Raw genomic sequence first — 24,959 nt, forward strand, 5'->3', positions numbered from 1 at the left:
TGGTACACAGCTAACTTGGCCTTGTGGTAACAAGTTCCTGTTGAAAATGACATTGTTTTAGCTCTTTGAGGGACAGTGTGAGGGATTAAAAAAGCAGATAAAAGAGTTCCAGAGTTTTAGAGTTTATGGGGACATCATGTTCCTCAATTTAATCACTGTCACATTTTAAAATAAATATCCAATAATAACTGTTCTGTGATGACCACTTCCTTATATTTGGATTACACAAACATGGCATTTTTTAAGTTTGTCCTTGACCTTTTATACTGCTGTCCACAAATGAATCACCTTATAGTGCATTTAGTAACTTTTGAAGCTTTGGGTCATATCACACAATCATCATCATGAGCTTTTCCAGCTCAAAAAAGAGCTTTGTTTCTCATCCTATGTGGATGTTAAAGTTTATCAGGATTAAAGTGCTCAGAAAAAACAAATACATGACAAGTGGCACACTCAAGCTGCAGATGAGGATCATGTGACATGATCGAAAGGTCTAGAAAGGCTACTAAAACGAGCTTGTGTTGAGATTATTTCTCAGTTTCTCAAATAATACAGGAAAAGATTTACGTAAAAATATGTAGGGGGGTATTTTTATGCCTTGTGGGGAAAAGCTAAATCAACATGGTTGCAAATAGGAACAGAACAGCTATTGATTTATCTCGGGGGGCTTTTCATCATAATCTGAAATAGAGATTTATTTATTTGGTAAGAGTTGCTGTATTGTGTGAGCAGCCAGTGTGCTCTCATCATGTATGTGGTCAGAGTTGCCAGCTGTCACCACACCTTGGCTGGGTGGCCTCCCTGGCTGCATACATGGTACAACATGTTCTCATGTCTGCTCAGTACCATGAAAACACACACACACACACACACACACACACACACACACACACACCTACACACACACACACACACACACACACATTATATTACGCCCTTTATGATTCACCCTTTCCTTCAGCACCAGTCAGGGTTAATAAAAACAAACCCTGTTTATGGAAACGACTGAATCAGCCGTATTGATTTGACGCCATTAACCCGAGCAGAGTTGTTTTGAAGTCTGTTAAGTGTTCTGTGAATATTACCATGATGGATGCCTTTTCACATGTGTGCTGCTTTTTGTAAATGCCAAACAAATTACTTTTTATTGGACTCCCAACAGCAAGCAGCAGTAGCATTTCCACCTCCAAATATGAGGCAGCATCTAAAAGACTCCATATCATGAATAAATAAACAGGCCCCACCAAAAAAAAAAAAAAAAAGTGTACAATCAACGCTGAAGCTCACAATCGTTCTATTAAATGTAATATGTGAAAATTTGCATCAGTGTTTTCTGATTAGTTTGCCCCTGAAATAAACCCAATCAAGAAAATAAGTGCTAGTGGTGAAAATGAGAATCAGAGGAAACAGACAGGACATTAATTCCTGCAATCCTCGTCTGCAGAGATGTTTACGGGAGGATTTTATACTGTCGATCCACATCTTTCTCTCTCTCTCTCTTTTTTTTTTAAAGAGGGAAATGAAACTGTATTTTGTTTTCATGTTTTGGGTGGTAGTGATGGAAATGCTCTCTCTGTGGCACAAAGATGATTGATTAAATGAATTAAAGGAAGTCTTGGACACAAGAAATGTGGTGACTCTTTTGGCTCTTCAGCAGAAGGTCTCTTTGTGTTATTTATGGTGTTGTCCGTTGCTTTGTATTACTCATCAGCACCAAATGTGAGCCAGCTCTGGCCCAAATCCAGTATGGCTGCCAGATTTGGTCGTAAATTACGGTGGTGGACCTGTTTTTCAGGGCCATTTTGGTTTGGCTCAGGTCCTCTTTGAGCCACGTCTAAATTATACCAGAGTATTCAGGCCAATTCTGGTCATTCATCACAAGTCCAGAAACCTACCTGGAAAGGGTTAGTAGTTGCGATATTATCCATGTTACTCCTAGCAATGGGAAGTACCTGTAATTAACAAGGGCTTCACTAAAGTGGCTACCAATAAAGTGTTGATCTAAGTTAACAACTTGCTATTTATGAAGAACAAAGGACAAGAAGAGGTCAGAACAGATACCCATGAAGCCAAACACCCACTGATGGAGTCCTGGAAGTATCCCACCTGTGGAAATGATTACACACACACACAAACCAACACTCAAAAATAAAAATGCACCATGCTGGTAAATGAGCCACCATCAAAAGTGAGTGGACTCCCGGCAGAACAACCGCACACCACCTGTTGACCGGAGGCCACCGCGAACTGCAGAACGAGAAGCAAGGGGGACAAAATTAACACCCCATGCTATCTAAAATCACCTCTAAAATTAATGCAAAGATAAATAATACTGAAATAATCATCAGTCAGCCCGCTGCCTGTAAACAAAGAGAGCACTATTGGGTGCAAAGCAAACAGGAATTATTTGTGATATGATGTTAAAACTGTTTCCACCTTCTCAACCTCCAGTAAAAGACACACTTACAGTAATCAGGTGTTTAAAAAAAGGACACCCCTACATTACTCTGACAATGAAGTAATAAAAGTATAACACTTGGCTTCCTCCTGTCTGAGTCCCTGTAGCTATCCCCTATTACTAGACTATTAGGAGCAGTTGTAGTCGTAGTAGTCAGGGGCATTTTCACACCAAACAAAGTTGTACCAATGTTTATGATCAAACCGCCTCTCTATCAGTAACTATCAAGGTCTATAATTGATTAATATATTACATTTAATAGAAATATTGAATAAGAAAATGTTATTGAAAAGGCTTTAAACTCAGGGGTAACATTAGCTGGACTAAATCCACAGCTCTCCATCTGTGTAAAAGTTTATTTAAACATTTATTTGAAGCACATTTGACATTTTATCCATCCAAAATGAGTCAAATCAAGTCATTTTTGGGTTTTTAGTCCCAAATGTCCTCTATTTTCTTATGAGGAAGGCAGATACTGTGCACCCAGACACAAGGAGGGATTTTTTTCTTATTAAAAAAGACGAACTATGGAGGATATCCACTTTATTTGACTAACTCAGACAGCTGAAGCCTCATATCTTATCTTATGTGTTCAAAACTAGGACTGTGGATTTTGTCCTCAAATCGTCAAAGTGCATTATGAAGGGACCTCTTAATGGTCAGCATGAACAGGAGGAGTGAAAAAAAAAGTTTTAATGTTTATTTGGGTGCCTGACTGTTGTTTTAGGACGGATATTAAAAAAAGGTGAATCTGCCCTTTAAAGCATGTCCCACCTGACAGCTGCAGAAGCACAAACATCAGAATGAGGATCAATCCAGTTGTGGGTTGTACAGAGATGGTAGATTCCACATCCTGCTCCTAGGTAGGGCTGACCAGTTACCACCCACAACAGCACCATACCCCCTCATGGGTAGCTCTTCCTTGCCCCTGAAGGGTATATAAGCAGAAGCAGAAGACTCCCAGTCGAAGCAGCAGCAGATCGACTCCAACCAAAAGCAGCTTCTCACTCCAGCTTCAACTGAGGTGCGTCCACTCTGCATTTAAAGGTACTTTAGTTTTTACTGCACACAAATTCCTTCGTAATGTGGTAACTTTGTTTATACCTTCCAGATGTGAAGATGCAAATTAATAGTAACTTATCACATGCACATAAGTATATATTTGATTTTTATGCATTTTTCTCTCATCTGAAAAGTAGCTGCTTCATATTATACAGTAAGTGATGCCACAAATCCATATATTTGCCTATCTTTATATCATAAAATGCCAGCTCTGGTCTGTTTAGTGAGTGGTGAGTTGTATTGGGGAAAGTTGGGTGTTGGCAAAGGGTTTTATGGTGAGCATTAAAAAAAAAAAAAGACTCAGTTCTGCTATTACTGTAAACCTGCCTGGTGGTTTCTCCTGTGTCAGCATTTGCCAACGTTGTGTTAGAAATGTGTGTGTGTGTGTGTGTGTGTGTGTGTGTGTGTGTGTGTGTGTGTGTGTGTGTGTGTGTGTGTGTGGGATGGCATAGTGTTAAAATAATCAAGCCAAGATTTGTTGCATGTTCATGTTGCCTACAAGCTGTTTTCTGCAAGCTGTAACTCACATGTATGCAGTAGTGGAAAGTATTGAATACTTAAGTATAATTTTGACTTTTAAATGTTATGATCATTCAAATTTTAATTTTACAGCTACAATTATAATTACAGTTATTTCACTGAATTAAAGGTTTAACAGGACCTGTTTTATGCTGACTCGATTTAGAAACCTCAATTCCTCTGCTGCCTTAAAAATCAGATTCATTGGCTCAACCAGAAATAACAACTTCAATAAGCTGTTTCCAGTTGTATTTTCTCAGTTGGAAGAGTCAGTTTTTCATTTGACACACCGGCTGTAGTCGGAGCCTCTTGTACCAAAGTCAGGACAAAGTGAACATTAGAGGATGAGCTTCAGGCGTTCCTGAGACTGAACTGAATACAGTATGAACCTCCATCAAGGTTGTTTTCATTACTATAAAAAGAATGCATAAAAGTAGATAAATTATATATTTAAGGCACATAGTTTTCCTCAAGCTATAAAAAAGAGGCTCTACAGAGTTTTAACAGAAACTATGCATGCTGGGAAATCTGATACTACTGTATGCTGATCATATTTTAACTTTATCTAACAAGTCAAGTATTTCTCATGTTTAAAAGTTTTGAAATAGTCTTAAAATACAACTTGGAAATTTTAAATTTAATTAACATATTATTTAAATAAATGACAAAATATTCCACTAAATTCCTGTAAGATTATTTTTTTTACAACATAGTTAAAATAAAGCTCAACCTTTTCAATCTACAGTGTTATTGTATGATACAGCTACAGTATGATATGCTATAATATAACACTGTGGATAATGAGTAGCTCTTGACATGTTTGGATTTTCACTTACTTTTACTACAATGTAAGACACTTGTAATCAAGTATTATACATTGTTATATTGCTATAGAAGTGCAGCGTTACTTAACATGAGGCCGTAGATGATTTGTAGAATACTGAAAACAACTACATTTATATGATTTATTACGTGCTATTGTCTGTCTGCCTCCTGTCAGCAGAGAGTAACCATGTCTATCTGTGTGTCTGGTACTTAAGGTGGAAACAGAGCTTTCACTGTGCTAAACGATGACTCATTACACCCCAAACTTGTCCCCTCGACCAGCACACACCCACATTATGCAACGCTGACTCCCAGGCAGGTGTCTGCGCTGCAAAGCTGACACACTGTTTACATCTTGTGAAAACAACTGCTTTGTATTTAATGGTTAAAGTCAGTCTTACCACATAGTTACATAATCCTCACGGTGGTCACTTCCTGACCTGCAGTGGCACCAGGACTGGATTTTTAGGTAGACCCCTGTGGGCTGACAAGTTGATGTAATTTAAAGTCTGCTTCGTGTTCATGGGTTTAATGAGTCACACTGAGCACACTGAGGGTCTTTGTTTACATCGATTTGATGTGTTCAAACCAACGTCTAAGTTTGAACATGTGAGTTAGTTTAGTGGTTGGCTGTTTTTGGGGGGGTGGGGTTTCGTTGTCACCTTAATAGACACTTAAGAGTATTTTTAATTACTTTGGTTAACCTTGAATGTAAATAACGTATTATTATTTCTACTGCTTTACCTCCCAATATTACTATTAGTGTTACTAATGCAAAAGTACCATTATCATAACCACACCTTTCACAACCATGTTTAATTATTATTTCATTATCACTACTGCTGCAACTGTAACTGGTCTTTTCATTATTCATCATTTTTTAAATCAAGTTAATCCTTAAACAGATAATAAATACCCATTAGATCTCCACAGAGCCCAAGATAATGTCTTCAAATGGCTTCGACATTTAATTTACTATCTTTTTTTTTTTTTTTTGATTATCAAATTTGTTGCGTCTTGAGTCATATCATCATAAAGTCATATCAAGGAGTATCTATATCAGCAACAGCTTTATTAATGACATCTGTATCACAGCCTAATGGCAATTACTCCTGGTTATAGAATGATGTGATGGTATGTTTCATGTTGGAGAAGTACCAAACAATACCTTTCAAGAATTGACTCAGTTATTTTGCCAGTTATACATAACTACTCTAAGAGCTTATGTTCTTCTCTCTGCAACCACAAAAACACACAATATTTGCACAGTGAAAATAAATCCCCAAACACCAAAAGTGTCTCTTGTTACAAACGTCTTACAGGAAGAGGAGTGACTGCACACTGCCCTCCACCCAACCCACAAACAGACAAGGAAACCACGTGTGACACAAAAGTATTTGAAGCTGCTGTTGTATTCAAGGCATGTAGGAAATGTCAGCATTTCATGAGCTTTAGTGCTTTGATGTGCTCTGCCTCAACAGCTATTTCATATTGAAAATCTGTAATGAATAAAAGGGGCAAGGACACATGCTGTCACTTGCACACGCGCGCGCACACACACACACACACACACACACACACACACACACACACACACACACACACAGTCACTTTTGGGGTATTTACATAGACTTACAATCATTTCCTGAGACTTACCCTAACCATAATCATTACTTGCCCAAACTTAAACTTAATTGCTGACCCCAAAATCAGTGTCTTACCAGCCTGGAAGTAGACTTTGACACACACACACACACACATGCACTAAGGTGTGTTTTCACTTTTTCCACACATGTAGAGCAGATGGGTTTTTAATACAGCTCGTCCGCCATGCAAGCATGATTGGAATTCAGACTTTTGAAACTGCACAGATGAAATTCAAAGAAATAAATAGTAGTATAGTGTCTTTAAACATGACTTTACAATCCAAGAGGTTGTCCCTACTCTACCTTTGATAAAAAATGCACCTGCTGAATTCATTTTGAAAGTACAAAATGTATCTTTTATATTGAAAACTGCAATAAAAGAAAATGTGTTATTCATCCTCTCTACTCTTCCAGCCCTGAGAGGAATCATCCAGCCTGAGATATCACCACCATGTCTGATCAAAATACCAACCCGACCCCTTCTCCTGCCCCCCCTGTTCCCACTGGACGCCCTCCAAAGGTGTCTGGCCGTGGTCGTGCCGCAGGTCCCAGCTCCAACTCCAACTCTGACTCAGCGGAAATACCTGAGTTTGAGCCATTTGGCGTGGTGGGTCCGAGAGGTCTTCCACCTCTGACTGGTGAGGGAGGAGTATTGTGGTGTTTGTGCATGTGTGTAATATTGCATCAATGTCCAGAAAAAAGTCCTTATGTAAATACATGTGTTTTCCAATGTGTAACTGGATGAGAGTAGCATGTGGAAAGCAGCATAACTTTAAACAAGAATATCTTATTTTTACAAAGATGGGAAGGAGTAAAAAAGTAGTTTGTCTACAGAAGGCTTCAAGAATCTGGGCGTTGGAAAGGTCATCCATGTGTATTTGCATGTGAGAGACAAGAAAAGAAGAGGAGGAAGAGGAAAGAAATGAGAGGAAAACAAAGGAAGAAGATAAATGTCACAGTGTATCTTGGTTGGAAACAGATAAAGTCCCGTTCCCGACAGCAACACGGTTTCCAGTAGGTTTCGCACATGATTGACAGATGAATGACGCCCAGACGGGATAAACTCTGCTCACTTCCTGCAGTGTGTCGCTACACTGCAGTCTGCATTATTGTCAAAGTGCTGCACACAATGAGATATCGAGATGTGACAGGAATTTATGAATGACTGTGAACAGCAGAGATAGATGAGGGTATAGGCATCAAATTGACAGGAAACAACTGTGACTCATGCAAGTCTACAATAAGGACATTTTTAATCCCAAACTAAATTTAGTTTAGAGTTCAACTGCTTTTGATTTCTGATATGAAGTCTGCAAGTTTTTCCTCCCTGTGTCTGTCTCTCTCAAATTCAGAGTACTTGGACATCTGGGATGTGGACATGATGAGGAGGCCAGATGAGATCAACAAGAAGCGTCACCACACTGTGTATTACAACTCTGAGAATCTCATCGTCCGCAGAGGACAAGAGTTCGAGGTCAAGATCACCTTCAACCGTGCCTACAAACCTACTGACAAAATTGCTGTGGAATTTGTCATTGGTGAGCTGAGCACACTGAAGTGTCAATGGGGATATTTTACATCTTGCAGAAATATAGATTGTGTAACATTAAAGTAGCATTTAGTATCTTCACATCTAGTCAGAGAGGACAGCTTTCTCTCCTAATGTCACTAAGAAGACATTTCGTATCTTGTGTCATTCTTTATATTTGATTTGTGAATCTATTTTTATGGATCATTTATACACAGAGTAACAGATTTACCAGTGAAGCCTATTTTCAATATATCTTGTCGCTTCTCATTTAATTGCCTAGGGTCAAACCCTCAGTACAGCAAGGGCACCTACATCCCTGTCTTCCCCACCAAAGAGCGCCCGACCATCTGGGAGGGCCGCATCAGCAACACCTCTGACAACGTGGTCACCATGGCCATCACTCCCGCCGCCAACTGCATTGTGGGGAAGTATCACATGTACATTGCTGTGTCAACACCGTACGGCATCCGCAGGACCAGACGAGATGCAAGTCGGGACCTCTACATCCTCTTCAACCCCTGGGTGGCCGGTTAGTTGAGGTTTCTTTTTGCTATTTTCTTGAAGTGCCGAGCTGCAGCATGATGTTATGATTTCAGTTTAGCGTTCATAAACATCCACATTGCATTTCCGCAGATGATGCCGTGTTTCTGGATGATGAGGAGGAGAGGGAGGAGTGTGTGATGTCTGAGATGGGGATCATCTACCATGGCGCCTTCGATGATGTCTCTGAGAGAGACTGGAACTATGGACAGGTGGTAGAACTGATAGGACTTCAGGACTGACTTAAATTGAGTTGTTGTTTTTAATGTTTCTATTTTATTTTTTTTTCTAGTTTAACTATGGAGTCCTGGATGCCTGTCTGTACATCCTGGACAAGTCTGAGATGCCCATCACCAACAGAGGAGATCCCATCAAAGTGACCAGGAAGGCCTCTGCCATGGTGAGAAAATCCTCTTTATGTATATCCTAATTTGCTGATATACAGACCATAAGATGAAAATTTGTATTTTTAATAAAGAAAACACTGATTATTTATGTCATTTATCAGATCATTATGTCTGAGTCTTGGTTTAGACTGTAAAAACAACAACAAATATCTAAAATCTGCTCTGTTTCATATGCAGCTGAACTCGCGTGATGACGAAGGTGTGCTGGTGGGGAGCTGGAGCGGCGACTACACCTACGGAGTGGCACCCACTTCCTGGACAGGAAGCACAGACATCCTCCTAACCTTTGCCAGCAGCAAGTTGCCTGTCTGCTACGCTCAGTGCTGGGTCTACGCAGCTGTCTTCAACACCTGTGAGATCTTGACTGGATCCAAATGGCTAATGTTTTGTAGCATTTTTCCTTTTTGAGCGACTCTTTAACATCAAAAAGAGAGAGAATATAGGAAAGATGAGAGAGAGAGACCATGAACTTAAAATGTTCTATTCTCTATTCTAGTCACATTCACTGCTTGATCCTTGTGTTTGTTTCCTAGTCCTGCGCTGTCTCGGCATACCGGCCCGAGTCGTCACCAACTTCTACTCTGCCCATGACAACGATGGAAACCTGAAGACTGACATCATCCTGGATGAGAATGGCAGGATTGATCGCAACCGCACCAGAGACTCTATCTGGTACCACATCTCCCATTTAGGCTACAATTAAACAGTCCCGTGCACTGTCCAACACTTTGATTTGATCTCAAAAATCAGTGATCACATAACCATGATATTAGGAATCAATATTTACCCTAATACTGCATTTAGTACTCATATTTTTTAAAGTTACTTACAACAAAGTTTATATAACAACAACAAAGGATTTATATGACAAAGATTTCTCTAATTATATTTATAATTATGTTTGTCAACGCCAGGAACTATCACTGCTGGAATGAGTGCTACATGACCAGACCAGACCTCCCAACTGGCTTTGGAGGCTGGCAGGTTGTGGATGCAACACCACAGGAGACCAGTGATGGTAAACAATAAATGGATTTAAAATAGCAGGTTATGAGTAATTAATAGCCTTATAATTTCTTATGCAATCATATACAGAGATATCCCAGGTGCAAAAGAAATAATAGTCAATAAAACTATTTTCTCTGACAGTTGAACATCATTATTTAATCTCTTCTTCCTCTATATATAAAGGCATGTACAGATGTGGACCGGCATCAGTCCAGGCCATCAAACATGGACAGATATGCTACCCATTCGATGCTGCCTTTGTGTTTGCTGAGGTGAGTGTTTGGTCCACCATGTTTTAGAAAATGGGTTTATGTATTTCTCAGTGAGGGTTCCTCTACAGGCTGATTCCTTTTGTGTTCCTGCCTGCAGGTTAACAGCGATGTGGTGTTTTATTCCCGGAGTAATGATGGGACCATGGAACCAGTCAAAGTGAACCAGACTCATGTGGGCCGCATGATTTTGACAAAAGCTCCAGGAGCGCTGACCCGCCGTGACATCACCGATCAGTACAAGTTCCCTGAGGGTCAGTAACTATATAATAAACTATAAACTATAACTATAAAACTATAAATATATGACAAACCTGCAGTGTAATATAGGGGGGAATATAAGGGGAAGGTTTTCTCTTCTGCAGTACAGCTTGTGATTCAGACAAGAGATAGTTGAAAAGATTGATACCTTTCCAAAATAAAAGTGCGATATTGATTTTCTCAAGAAAACAAATATGTGGATCTCCAAAAATGTCAAACTATTCCCTTGTGAAGAATAGTTTCAAATGGAATCAAACATCATGACTAAAATGTTAAAAGAGTGTTAATTTTAAACAAAAGCTCTCAGTTTAAAATGCATAAAGCTATAATGTTACTTCATCTATGCACTGACATGAGCAAATTCAAATTATGGAAGTAGATAACCTGACAAACAGAAACACTGGCAGAAATACATGGAGGCCTCATGTTTATTTTACCTTGCATAGCAGCTGGTTTTACAAGATCACAAGATCATGTGAATCCAGTAAGATGGTGACAGACGGATGGTTCATCTAAACACCTGCCAAATACCTTTTGAAAGCGCCGGCCCTTTTCCGAGCAGTTTCCATGGATTTCTCAAATGCCTCTATTAAAAAAAACATCTGACGGATGAGGTTGATGTAGATTATCTCACTTCAGCAGTTGGGGAAAAATACTTTAAAATTAATGGGGTTATTGTGTCTGAGTATTGGCACTAAAGACCTAATGTTGCCAGAATTGACAAAGTTTTGGCTTTTTGTCTGGCAGCATTATGGCTTGTTTTGAGCCATAGTTGGCACCCAGAATAGGACTAGCATACTTGGACCAATTTTGGCACATAAATCTGGCATTCAGCAACCAGGATTTGGGAAGCTTTGCTAGAGGGGGACTGAATAGCTTCTTTTAAAGCAAAACAACCTCAAAAGCAAAGAAAAAGATACCTCTAAATACACTGACTGTGAGCAAATAACCTGGAATAAAGTAAAACTAAAACCTGTCAGACAAAAACAAACAGGAACAAACATTTATACTAGCGTTTAATTCTAGAAAAGGTGTAAACATGTTGATATTTTGCAATCATCCAACCCAGGCAGCAATGAGGAGCGGACTGTCCTGGTAAAAGCTGAGGAGTACGGGTGTAAACGGGAGAAGTCCAGCCTTCCTGTGGCTGACGTGGACCTGATCCTGCCAACCTTGGAGGTCTCTGTGGGTAACGACTTTGAGCTGAACGTGGAGTTTAAAAACGAAAGTGATGAGCGCCGCACTGTGGACACCTACATTAGTGGGACCATAGTGTATTACACCGGAGTCACCAGCTCCGAGTTCCTGTTCAGAAACCCCACTGTGACAGTTGGCCCCAGAAAAAGTGAGTAAGGGGTTGATTCTTTATTCATTTCTTTATGTCATCACCCAAAATATTCAAATTAATAGAAGAAAACAAAGTTAACTGTAGACATCTACCTTAAAATGGGATTATTCACTCTTTTATCACTCGGTTTGGGTTGGATCGACGGTTAAACCAATGAAAAAAAGGTCAATACTGATGGAGCAGTGATGTTTGTTTGTGTTCTTCAGGCGTGAAGGAGACGGTGGTGGTCGAGTCAAAGAACTACATGAAGAAGCTGGTGGAACAGTCCAACCTCAACTTCATCGTTACAGGCAAGGTCAAGGAGACCGGCCAGATTGTCACCGCTATGAAAGTCGTCACGCTGCACAATCCCAAACTCACCGTTGAGGTCTGAAATTATGCTTGAATCTATTCTGGCTATATGTGAAACTTTCTACACAATGAATGGTTGTCATCAGTTTTTTGAGGGCCAGGTTGAATTTGTTATTTACTCTATGTCCTGTGTTTACTTCAGGTGTCTGGCCCGCACAAAGTCAATGAAGAGATGATGGCGACTGTGGAGTTTACAAACCCGTTCACCTTCAGCCTGGAGGGTGTCTTCATTCGCATAGAGGGACCGGGAGTCATGTTGCCCAAGTTCAAATATTACAGGTGAGCTTCACAGAGAAAGAGATATATGTGACTGTCTTTTACATGTGTAATATGATATATAAGTGTTTCAATTAGATGTTCAATTTCAGTTCAACCAGCAGGCTACATTACATCATCAGGGGATTTCTAAATGTAAAGTGCAAGTATGCTCGAACAGTGGTGAGAAAGGCCACTGACAAAACTATGAGCCTTAGATATTGTCAAGGACATGTCTTCTGGAAATGATGCTCTGCCCCCATTTGCCTCTGAGGTGAACTGCATGTCAAAGCCCCAATATGAAGGGTTGCCCTAAAGACTTTGGATTGGTTCTGTTATCGCTTCTAAGTGTATTAGTACCCTTAATATAAAGTATTAGCACATCTTTATGCAAGATTTGTGATTATCTCTTAACACCAAAATAGCCCAGTCCTTCTTGTATCTAACTCAAACACTGTTGGTTTCAGTCTGATCACAGGAGGATCCTCTCTGACCTGGACCGAGTATTTTACCCCGCAGAGGGCCGGGACCACCAGGCTGATCGCCACGCTTGACTGTCCTACTCTCAGGCAGGTCTACGGCCAAGTGTCCATCACCATCGAACCCTGAGGATCGCTGCTGGACTGCTGACGCCCAGCATCATTAAATTCAGTTACACTTCAGCCAAAATATAGGCCTTGCTAACATAGTTATGTAACTGTAGGCTCACAACTACTCAACAGGTATATCTTCAACATTTATGATAACGATTGTGGTGGGTTTCCAATGCCAGAACTGGTGGGTCACATAGACATACTGTTTGAGATCTTCTTTCATTCACTTTAATGTGCTCATTTGAAGTTAATACAATCATAATTACATGTGGCAGAGTACATGTCAGGCAACTGGTGCACATTAATCAATAAAACAATCATACAAGGAAGTTCAAAGTTTACCTATTTGATCAGATAACAATTATCGTGTGTGGAGGTTCAGAGCCCCTAAGTAACCCTTCACACTTTTGATAATACAACACATTGAATTTTGTGAACATAAGAGTTTTTCTATCATTACTACACATCAGTAAGAAATGTTAGCTGTAAAAATAAAGAGTGATAGATCTCTTACATCTTAAAGATACGGCCATTCAGAAAAATTTGGTATCATGCCAAATACCAGGAAGCTACAGTACATCAGTTTTTACGATGATAAAAAAATCTTTAAAAATCTTAAAAATCTGCAGAGGAGACAGATCCCTGGCATGTTATTGGGTTACCTGATATATTTACATCCAATTTTAACAGTTCTTTATCAGTTCTCAGTTTATATCAAATCCTGCCAAAAACATGGGCGTCTTTAGTTGCTAAATGTCTGACTATTTGGTGCTGCAGAGGTAGCGTACAGTGAAATTATCAGTGCTGGGTTTCCTGAAAATAGCTTCCTGTAGCAGCTGGAAACAGGGATGATAGGAGCAGTGAGAGTGAATCACAAAGTAAATGCGCCATAAAAACAAAACAATGAGCTAAAAGAGGCAAAAAAGCTTCAGTGCTGCACAGTTGGGTGTGTGTAAGAGTGACTCCTTTCACATTACATATAGTCAATGGATTAAATAAAATTTCAAGTAAAGTGCTTTTTCCACCTTTTTATATTCATTTATACAATCTGTTTCTTTCCATGTCTGTCTCTGTGTAACACCTAATGCAAATATCAACCAAATAAAGGATTGACAGCAGCATACATTGGTGAGACTGTTGCCTTTAAGTGTGCATGTGAGTCAGTGGTGGTAGTATTGTGATGATAGTGACACCAGCAATAATTCAGCTGGTGTTATTATTATTATTTAGGTTGGTATTAAAGTCATGGCAAACTCTGACATAATTGATTACTGAAGAAAATGAGTCATGTATCAAAAGCCAGAAACAGTACGTCTCATAATCTGAATTCAAAGGTCAAAGTAATCTGAACTGCAACAGTAATAAAACTTCCTTCAATAAACTGAAGATTTAGTTGTATATTTTGGATTTTGTACTTACTCATTTCCTCCTACACTCATTTCAAATTTATATTTCCAGTTGATAGGTGGAGCAAAACTGAATAATGAAACAATAAGAAACAGCTGGTGAGACATGAGGGCACGTTGGGGGCTGATTGGGTGGGGCAAAGTTAATTACAATGATGAAGGGCTGGTGTATTGCACAGGAACATAGAACAGACACACCGCAAACAGAAAACAAAAACAAACAAAAACCAAAAACCCCCAGAAAATACAATATATATAAATGCACAAAATGTCCCAGAACAAACTTGATAAAATAAGTGCGCAGTGAGCACATACCAAAATAAACTCGACAACAACATGTCTGTCAAGCAAAGGATTGCACATTAAGTTGGCATGAAACAACACGAATCAAACTAAAAGACAACTGCAGGTCTAAATAACATAACTAGTATTTCAATTCACTTGAGCATTTTGTTCCAAAAAGAGTCAATGTAGAAAGCAACAGTTTTTCAAGTGCAGCCTCTCTTAATTGTCTTTCTTCCCACTCAGTCTTAAAAAGGCACCCTGAGGGTTAATCTGGTGGACTGGTGGAGGCACATAAAGCCAGACTGGGACAGAACCATGACAATCACTGTTACATATAACTATAACTATAAACATACCTTAAAACATTATTTATAACTCAAAAGCTTATCTCTCACCTTTTTTTCATTACATATATAAAAACATGCATGGACAAAAACGCATCACGTTTCCCTCACAGTCACTTGAAAGTGATGAGGTAGTCTGGGTAAGCTTGGTTATCATGGAACACGACATACATGCTGGGATTGTCCATTTTATCCACCACACTGTCATAGCGCTCATGGGGCTGCTGGTCGTTGAGAGGCGGAGGAACCCTCATGTCGCTTCGACCCTGTGTGTAGATGCCAGTCAAGACTCGGGCCACAAACATTAACTGGGTACCATCAGTAGCTGGCTTTGAATAGGTGGGATGGGCTGAGTAGCTGGCGTGTACAGCAAAGTAGGTTCCCAGACCGTATGCAGTTGCTGAGAAAAAGAGGAAACACGTACATTAACAAGAAGGAATGAAATTTGCCACAGTCTGCAGTCACATTTTGTGGCAAGAACGCTTATACCTATGAATGGTCCAAATGATCATTACCATTTTGCCCAGCAAAGCGCCTGTTGAACCCAGTTTTCATGATGGAGTCACAGTTGTCCTGGGTCGTCCCGTGATACAGAAGCTTTTCACCTGCTCCAGAGGCCTGTCCGTTCTTTTCAGAAATGTGCTTCTTCTGCACTTCATAGGCGCGTCGCAGGTGAGCATTCTGCAAACGTTCAATCTACCAATAATAAAAACAAGAAAACCTGTAAGTAACCTGTTGAGACTGCCTTGAAGTAATGTAATGGAAATATCTAAATTATATTCAAAACATGTTTCTGACAGATTTTAATTATACCATATGTAGATACAAAATGGATACCCATTAATCTAGGTGTATTACAGATCTAGGTGACTGAATTCTCCTGAAGTAAAAATGTCTATGAAAATAGTATTAATATACCTTCATTACAGTCTTGGTGACAGTTCGTTTAAAGGCCTCCTTTACAGTTCGATACTCAGCAGAGGAAGGCTGCAGTGCAACCACCATCAGGTTATTATCGTTCGCCATGTTGTCCCAGTACAAAGGGAGAGTGAAGTCTGGAAACAGTTAGTCGACAAGTTTAAAGGTGTCATGGTTCATGTGAAATCTGGACTTTGTATTTTCAGATTACTAGATGTCAAGAAATGCAAGAAATACGTTTTTTCTTTAATGCTGTTTTAAATTGTGATTTTCAGATCAAAATCTTTCGAGGAGCAGCTCAAGGTTTGCTGATAATCTAATGAGATGGTCTATAAAATGTCACAATAAAATCAAAGAGTAAATGAAGCTCAACTGGATATTATCAACTGATAGAGGGGTTTTACACATATAGCAGTACAAATATAACATAAATAAATAAATATTTAAATGTTTTACAGAGAGTATTTTTCAATAACCATCTTCTCACCTTGCAGATTCTCAAGTCGTTTCAGCTTCGCCGCCTGTCCACTTAATGATCTTGTGGCCTCCATCCTCTGTCGATCCACGGTCCATTGGATGCCCTGTGCATCCACTATCCCTCCTGCTATATGATTGACTTCAAGGTCATGATTGGCTGTTTTGGGGAGTCTCTCCCAGTTGCCATTATGTCCCAGGATGCACCAGGCCACACGGCCATACAAATCCTCCTCCTCTCTAACTCTCACCTCTCTCCTGAGGCAGTCGTGCTGAAAGGCATTAATCATCTGTGTCACTTGGACGACTCCATCTTTCAAGCCGCTCACCGTCAAGTCACCCTGGTTCATCTGCATGTACAGACCCAGGGTCTCCACCAGCTGCGTCAGATCATTCATGTTGTCTTGGGTGATGCCTTCCAGCTCTGCCTTTTTGAGGGTTTGTGTGGAGCACTGAGCCTCATACAGATCCTTTAGCTTTATCATGGCATCATCAACTTCCTTTCTGGAAAGACCCAAAAACTGGAAGATAGACTGCTGACTTGTAGAAATGGTACAGACGATGCTTAGGTCTGCGTTCATTGACGGTGGAGGTTGTTGTTGTGGTGATTGAGAACACTGAAGTACTGGCGCTGTAAGATGCATCAAAAAAATGACGATCAGTGAAAATTCCCAACAAAATGAGAGAAATCTGATTCTAACAACCATGAAAGCAGAAGGCTTTTCCCATTACCTCGGTTGATTACAGCAGTGGCAAACATCTGCATTGCTTCCTCTTTAAATGCGAGGAAAACATTGATCTTGATCAGGACAAGGCGAATCTTGGTGAGACTGTAAAGAGTGGACGACGAGGCAGCTTTGACCCCTCGGAGGATGGCACCTGCCACGACACCTGGGTCCAACCCACCAACACCTGAACAGTGAATTTTATGTCAGAATTAAAACTGTCAATGTCTTGAACCACACACATGACAATTATATTATTTGATGTCATAAAATAAAATATATACCAGCACAGATGGCGGGAATGGCCACAGACTCAAATCCAAAGGTTCCACAGTGATCAATGATGCTACACACAAGTTGTTCAATAACACCTGCATCCCTTTCTCCACACACATGTAAAATGGCATCACAGGGGAATGATCCAGACTGGGATACAAAAACGCCTCCCCGGTTCACTTTTGCTGCACACAACACAACAAACACATCATGAGTCCAAAGATTTTAGTGTGTGTTGCGAAAAGATGTCTAGCTGCTCCTCATTTCTCACCTGTTTTCAGTTCTGCCTCCACATCTGGTCCAGCTACAGTTAAGATGTCTTTGCACACACCATCTGTAGAATAAAGATGATATCTGTAATAGAAGAAAAGTCTACAGCTATGCTAGCAGCTCTGTGATGCTGTATTTTTAGTGCTTTGGGCTGAAAACTAGTATGACACAACACTGATGTTGCTTTAAGTACATTAAGTGTTTATCATATTAGTTTAGCATGTTAGCATGCTAACAGCTGCTAATTAGTGCTATATATTACAACATCTTGACTTTGTACTGAATTTCTTTAAGACTTTTACAGGGTAGCACAAAGTCAAGAGGCTGTGACATGTAGCAAAAAAAAGCTAGAGAAGCTCTGTAAATGGTGTTCGCGCCAAACTACTGTGCCCATACTCTTTGTGGTGAAGGTGTGGTGTCTTTTCAATAGTTTTAGACAACAGAGCTCTGCTGCACAGAGGACTGAGATATATCAAGCATTAGACACACATACAATACATGCAAGTTGGATCAGTTCAGTACATTATGGTCCTCCTGCTAAAGCAGCTTTCACCTACCATAACTGAAATTAGTGAAGTCGGTCGTGTTCACCACAGCATTTGTAGTCTCATTGGTGATGTCACCAAACACCAGCTGTAGTTTAACCCCACCTCCCACTGTTATAGTGATCTCATCAAGGTCAGTGGTGAGAGACCTGAAGATTGCTGAGAGAAAGAAACAAACAACATGTTTCATATTTGTCTTATATTTATGATAGAAATGTTGCTTATTTGTCTCTGTATTTGTAATTAACAATTAATCAAAGAAGTCTGAGCTTGCTTCTAGTTTACCTTGACCTCCCTGGTTCATGATTAAGCTGAGCTGCCGATAGACATCATGGTAGCACTGTAAATTAAAAAAAGCTAGTATTAAATTTTCTCATCTATAAATCATGCATCCTTTCATCTTACAAACCAGTCACAACATTCATCCAAGTTTTGATATTCACCTCCTCAGAGTCAGGGTAATCAGGTTTAATGACGATGCGGATGGTGGCGAGTGACCCAGAGGATGCAGATAAACCAAACTGACGAATGTTCTCAGTCAGCGCTTGGATGGATTCTCTCAGCGGGTATTTCAAAACAACTCCAGGTCCGATAACTGGAAAGGCCACTGAGCTCAAGCCTTGCTGTACACAGAGGTCCAAACACCTCTTCAGCCCATTACCAAGAGCCTACGAAACAAAAAACAGACATTTCCATGTCAATGTCAAATGTCACTTCTGAATTGCACATGGCTAGCTGAGATGGTAGCAGTAAGCTAGTTTTTCAGCTCGTTTTCAGATTAAGCTCATTTTGACTGAAGCCCACTGAAGAGGACACAGTGCTATAAAGTCCCATGTGTGTCCAAAAGGAGCCCATACAGTTCAATAAGCTAGTTATCTTGTCCTTTGGCCTTCTAAGTAGTGCAAGGAAGTTTGAGTGTTATTTTGTCTTTGATTACTGAGGTCTGGACCTTAAAAATATATCAAACCATTTTTCAGTATTATGTGCTGCTGAGTATCTTTCAGGCTGCAAGACTGCAGGACATACTAATATATATGATATATGGGTATCAAGTTTAAGTTAAAAAATATACACTGCTCAAGAACATTAAGGGAACAATTGATCTTGATCAACATAGTATAACACGAAGTCAGTCAAATTCAGGGATATTAATCTGTCTATTTAGGAAGCATAAGTGATCGTGAATTTCACCTGCTTTGGTGTAAATGAAAGTGACAATAAGTACAATGGAGATCCAAAAGCAAGATAACCCTCAAAAAGGAGATGGTATTGCATGTGGTGTCCACAGACAATTGCTCTCTCCTTATCCTTCCTGATTCTCCTCTAGTTTGTGTTCTGCTAGTGTCCTTGTCACTACTGGTGGCATGAGGCGGTACCTGCAACCCAGTCAAGTTGTACAGCTGAACAGATAGGAGGGCATCAACCTAGCAGCAGGACCGGTATCTGCTTCTTTGTGTGAGGAGCACTGCCAAAGCCCTACAAAATGACCTCCAGCAGGTTACTGGTGTGCCTGTTTCTGACCTAACTGTCAGAAACAGACTCCATGAATGTGGCATGAGGGCGTCTCCAGACAAAGAGTCTGGAGACGCCCTCATGCCACATGTGGTGAATGTTATGACCAGTTTTACTGTGGGTCATTGATGGTCTGGGGAGGCATATCCTTGGAGAGTTGCACAGATCCTCTAGTCATAGCCAATGGTACCCTGACTGCTGTTAGGTACCAGGATGAATTCCCCAGAGCGATTACCAGACCTTACACTGGTGCAGTGGGCACTGGGTTACTCCTGGTGCAGGATAATGACGACTTAATGTGGCCAGAGTGTGTAGGCAGTTCCTTAATGACAAAGGCATTTATGCCATTGATTGGCCCTCACGTTCCCTTGACCTAAATCCAACTGAGTACCTATGGGACGTTATGTATCGGTGCATCTGATGCCACCAAGTACCACCAGACACTGTCCAGGAGCTCATTGATGCCCTGAGCATGCCCAGACGTTGTCATTGTCACATACATTGGGGCCATACAAGCTACTAAATCACATTATGAGTTGCCATGATGAAATGCAGTTGGGTCAGCCTGTGATTTAATTTTTTTACTTTGATTTTCAGTTAGATTTTTAATCCAGTCATCAATAGGTTGATAATTTTGGTGACCGTTGTCACGTCTTTTTGTTCTCAGCAAATTATACAGTGTACATCAAGACTTTAAACTTGAATGATTTGTTCATCAAGATCTGATGTGTGATTTAAGTGTCCCCTTAACTGTTTTGAGCAGTGTACATATGCTATATATTGAGCCTATTATTAAAAATATAGACCTGTAAATCTACATATGTCTTGCCTGGGTCCAGACCTTTGGATCCACCCATTCCACCAAGTTGGGTTGACTGGAAATGGAGTGTAACCAGTTTACAATTCCTTCTCATATTAAGCAATAATACAGTATGTCCCCTTTAAATAAAAAACAGTGTTTTGATTGTACTGTTATAAAAATCGATCACTACCTCTTTGAAACACTAAATTAAACTGAATGTAAAACCCCATTGTTTTCATTCTCCTTCACTCCTGGATCCTGCAGGTAATTCACTTTACCTGCACACTCTGCCCTCTGACTCCATCCCAAGGCAAACACTCAATGAAGAAGATCTTGGAGCAGCCCAAAGACGGGGGCCCATCAACCTGCAGAACATCTCCAGGGCGGAGGGTGCAATTTGCTGCCACCGACTCAAACTTTGACTTGATTGTGTTCCCTGCTTTACTCAACAGACATTTGCCAATGTTAGTAGCAGTTAGCTTCTTGTTAAGCATGGGGACCACCAACACATCCACCTGTGGAGATAATCAAAATGACAAAGAAATATAAGAGTGTGAGGAGTGCACTGCTGCTTTATTGATTAAAACAGAGTAATAAGTAAAAGTAGTCTAACCTGCTCATCCTCCAAACTGCCAAGTTTGATCTGAAGGTTTGTTTTGTTGACCGCTATACTTCCAACACTGCTGAAGCGCTGTCTGCTCATGGAAAGTTGAGGTGTGATGCTGCTGGGTCCTGGGTTACTGATGCTTTGTGATCTAGTATTCACATTTCTGGGCTGCACACCTTGTGCCGTAATAAGAACCTGACAGGAGCTCTCTACCAGCTCCTTGCTGACTTTTCCTTCTCTCTGGAAGTAGTGCTGAGCCCCTGGTCCATCTAGAACTAGTGTGTCTGATGTCAGACTGGCTAGAGTTGATATTAGGGTCCAATTGGCCTCCTGGACTTGACAACGGGGACCAGACATAAGCACACAAGGATACGGGATATGCGAGGCTTTTAATGTCACCCCAGTTGGTTTCATCCCAATCAGTCCCAAGATTTTATCAAAATGGTCAACCATATCAGGGTTGGGTAAGTCCAGCACCTCTTGTGTACTGACCTGGTTCATTTGGTAGTCTTGCAGAACCTCTCTCAGCTTATTCACATTTTCACTGTAGCCCACCAGCTGTACTTTGGTCATTGCAGCTCCACTGGTAACTGGGATGAAGTTGACATCCACTCTGAGTTCTCGAAGGTTTGCCTCATTTTTGGCTTTGATCAGGACTTCCTTCACTTTGTCTAGATCTGGAGGTACAGCTGAAGCACCCTGCAGCTGCACAGAGACCCCAGTCAGTTCTCTCAGCACTGCTGCCTCAGCCTCATCCAGAGCATCGGAGGACAAACTAGACAGTACCAGGTCTGACCCAGCCTCTAAGGCAACAGGGTTTCTGAGGCTGTGCTGGAAGCGAGTCTGGTACTTGGAGATGACACCACTGGATGCCATGAAGGTCATTAAAGCTGTAGAGAGCTTAACTCTCTTTTCCTTTATCTTTTTGATCAGTTCCTCACATGTTGTCACTCCTAACTGCACTTCCTTGTCAGGGCCCTCGAAGATGATCAAATTCACATTACCTCTGAGGATTTTTACTTCTGGGCAATGTGCACGGATTTCTCGACTGAACTCCTCTTCTACCAGTTTAAACTGCTTCTCAACAACTGGGAGTTCCTTACGGGTCGGCAATCTCTTCTCCAGAATCGCTATTTTTTCCTTCACAGCCTGAACTTCTCCCACAACGACAGCATAACCATCCTCAGTGTACACTTTGATATTATCGGTCCCAAAGCTGAGGTCCTGCAGTAGGATTTTCACTAGTTTTGGCTCCACCACATGATAGCAGAGGTAGCTCTCAGTAAGGCTGATGAAGACCTTATCCACCTGTAGCTCCCATGTGTCTGCAGCACTGCCAAAAGCTCCTCCAGGCCCCTTCTCAACATCCCCCCTAACCACTGCCTCCTCTTCATCAAAGTCCAACTCCACCTTGCAGTTAATAGCAGAGAGCTGCTTCTCTAAGACTTTGAATGCTTTGGGGTTGTCTCTCAGATAGTACAGGAGGAAAACATCTGTCTTGAAAATCTTCTCGAGGCCTTTTGTGTTCTCTTTTTTGAACGTCTATGGGAGAGAAGCAACAATAAACATTAATTATTTTATAAAAATGTGAGCTTAATAAGATTACTGCATTTTATGTTCTATAAAGATATCATAAAAGAGGGCAAGGCTCCTGTGACTCTCTGACTCTCTTGGGAAGTCTCTCCATACTGGTTTGACAAGATCATTTGATTATGACGCTTGTTTTCACCATACTTATGCTAACATCCACCTAGGTTATCTACTAGGAATGTGACGATACACTCGAGACGAGATGATACCCGATACTGCGTTCATGAGAACGAGACAAGATTTTAACACTATTGTTAAGAAAACTAGAAATAACAACCACGAATACCAAAATTATACACAATCAAGAATACCAAAAATGAAGTATGAAGAATACAAACAATTCGGATATAAATGGAATAAAGAAGCGAATTATCACTAATAATAACATATTGCTAATAAAAACACAGAAATAAAGGTAAATTGCACAAATCCTATGTCCCATAAATAGCCTACACAACATACTTATATACTGTGTTTTAATTTGGTAGTGTGACCATAGACTGAGTGTGACTGATTATTTTTGCATCATTAGGCCACCACAGCTGCGTTTACATTCCCCCGCTCCTCCTACCTCAGGCTTTCAGTGCACATACCTGAGGTCAACCTATCCTCGCCTGCCCCCACTTCCTGCCTCTGACTGAGAGACCTTATCAGCAGGTAAGAGCTGCTAGTTCACAAACTTGAACAAGGTTAATGATCCACACGGTGACTTTATGAAAAGGGACGTGACGTGCAAATGAACGATAAAATGGTCGTCTTTTTTTCTTTTGGCATGATGCCTGAATCCACCACTAATGCTAGCTGCAGGTGAACACTGCTTTACAAGACAACTTTCGAGAAATGAGAAATATCGTCACGTTTTAACATCGCGAGATTCTGTCACACCCTTATTACCTACGGACAGTCGCACTCACCTGTGAGTAACTAGTTGATGGCTGATCAAAGGATTTAGGGGTCTGAGGTGAATTGGTTCGGCTCACAGTCAGCTGTAACTCCCCGGAAGGAAGTGAGACAGCATGAAACTTCCTCTGCAAAACCCTTTCCTGATCTGTAAACACAACAAAGTCCCAAGAAAAGTCTTCATTACGCTCAAACTGTAAAGTAACTTCTGCACATAACTCAGTCCTTACCGTACCTTCTTTTTCCTTAAAGCAGATTTTAAAGATGTTGTCTCCAACTTTTTCAATCATTCCACAATCACCACCACCAGAATCTCGTCTTTTCTGAAAGTGTCTCCTGACCTTCTCCTTCTCTCTGTCTGTCAGCTCCTTAGCGTTAAAGAATAATGGATGTTGGTATTCTTCCATTTTACCTGAACTTGTAGAAAAACTTTAAATACATGTGTCACTTCTCTGTACACCACCCTGCCTCTTGAGTGAACAATGTATTCTGAAGTCCCTTTATTTAGTTTCACTTTCACTTGAAAAGGTTTCCTTCTCCCTCTGTCATGACTGCTTGCAAATTGACACACCCAAAACAATAAGTAGTTTAGCTTTAAGTGGAATTTCCCACGGTTGGTCTTATTGTGCAGGAATAGCAATCAGTGTTATTCTGATGTAATGATGAGGGTAACATGATGATAATGTTGATGTCTTTATGATGTTGATTATAGTATAATCAGTCCACCTATAATCATAATGAAACCAATGAGGTTTTGGACATTTCATATATGTAATGTGTTGTGATTTCCCACCATTAAAATATATAAACAAACCTAACCCAAAGAAATACCCTTAATAAACATTAAGTTCTGGTGTAAACTTGACATCTTGCAGCATTACCACATCAATCCACTAGATGTCCTACTAAGACTAAAAACTGAACTGATGCAAAACCAAGGACTGTTGTTGTGGATTAAGTATAATCCCTATGTATTTATGTATTTATGTATGTATTTATGTGTGATGTAAGTATGTGTCTGTTTGTATGTACTATATGTTTAATGTAATGTTGGAACCTGTACCAAGAGCTGTACTGAAAACAAATTCCACCAGCTTGGCTGTGTGGTCATTAAATCAAATCAATCAATCAATCAATCAATCAAGCCAACAATAAAGCAGCGTTTTAGAGAGACTGAGAATTACATCCACATAAACATAGACATAATTATTTCAGCATGAATTGCATTTAGT

General features: G+C 40.4%; 3 protein-coding genes across 3 annotated transcripts in view; 1 reads left to right on the forward strand and 2 right to left on the reverse strand.

The window, feature by feature from the left end:
* clcn3 (chloride channel 3) overlaps positions 1–24,959 on the reverse strand; it is a 248,766-nt gene that overhangs the window by 113,718 nt on the left and 110,089 nt on the right. The window lies entirely within an intron of this gene.
* On the forward strand, positions 3,461–13,225 carry f13a1b (coagulation factor XIII, A1 polypeptide b). The gene is made up of 15 exons (XM_053343552.1): positions 3,461–3,482; positions 6,925–7,148; positions 7,863–8,048; positions 8,322–8,570; positions 8,675–8,793; positions 8,874–8,981; positions 9,166–9,340; positions 9,522–9,660; positions 9,903–10,006; positions 10,180–10,268; positions 10,366–10,519; positions 11,596–11,871; positions 12,081–12,241; positions 12,368–12,504; positions 12,948–13,225. Exons 2-15 carry the CDS (start codon positions 6,962–6,964, stop codon positions 13,087–13,089), a joined length of 2,226 nt encoding a protein of 741 aa, XP_053199527.1. The 5' UTR covers positions 3,461–3,482; positions 6,925–6,961; the 3' UTR covers positions 13,090–13,225.
* On the reverse strand, positions 15,046–24,134 carry LOC128383501 (protein mono-ADP-ribosyltransferase PARP14-like). Its single transcript, XM_053343113.1, has 14 exons — positions 23,963–24,134; positions 23,742–23,875; positions 21,244–22,779; positions 20,909–21,145; positions 18,760–18,984; positions 18,602–18,656; positions 18,329–18,475; positions 17,773–17,835; positions 17,510–17,686; positions 17,233–17,412; positions 16,514–17,131; positions 16,027–16,163; positions 15,624–15,804; positions 15,046–15,508 (listed from the first exon to the last, which is right to left on the reverse strand). Exons 1-14 carry the CDS (start codon positions 24,132–24,134, stop codon positions 15,222–15,224), a joined length of 4,149 nt encoding a protein of 1,382 aa, XP_053199088.1. The 3' UTR covers positions 15,046–15,221.

This window comes from Scomber japonicus, chromosome 22 (assembly GCF_027409825.1).
Source record: "Scomber japonicus isolate fScoJap1 chromosome 22, fScoJap1.pri, whole genome shotgun sequence".
Classification (NCBI taxonomy): domain Eukaryota; kingdom Metazoa; phylum Chordata; class Actinopteri; order Scombriformes; family Scombridae; genus Scomber; species Scomber japonicus.

Coding starts and splice junctions, on each gene's coding strand:
- f13a1b (XM_053343552.1), top strand. CDS start 6,962: ATGTCTGATCAAAATACCAACCCGACCCCTTCTCCTGCCCCCCCTGTT. Junction 8,571..8,674: donor CTTCAACCCCTGGGTGGCCG/GTTAGTTGAGGT, acceptor GCATTTCCGCAG/ATGATGCCGTGTTTCTGGAT. Junction 10,269..10,365: donor CTGCCTTTGTGTTTGCTGAG/GTGAGTGTTTGG, acceptor TCCTGCCTGCAG/GTTAACAGCGATGTGGTGTT.
- LOC128383501 (XM_053343113.1), bottom strand. CDS start 24,134: ATGGAAGAATACCAACATCCATTATTCTTTAACGCTAAGGAGCTGACA. Junction 18,476..18,601: donor CATGAACCAGGGAGGTCAAG/GTAAACTAGAAG, acceptor TCTTTCTCTCAG/CAATCTTCAGGTCTCTCACC. Junction 17,132..17,232: donor CACTGCTGTAATCAACCGAG/GTAATGGGAAAA, acceptor TGCATCTTACAG/CGCCAGTACTTCAGTGTTCT.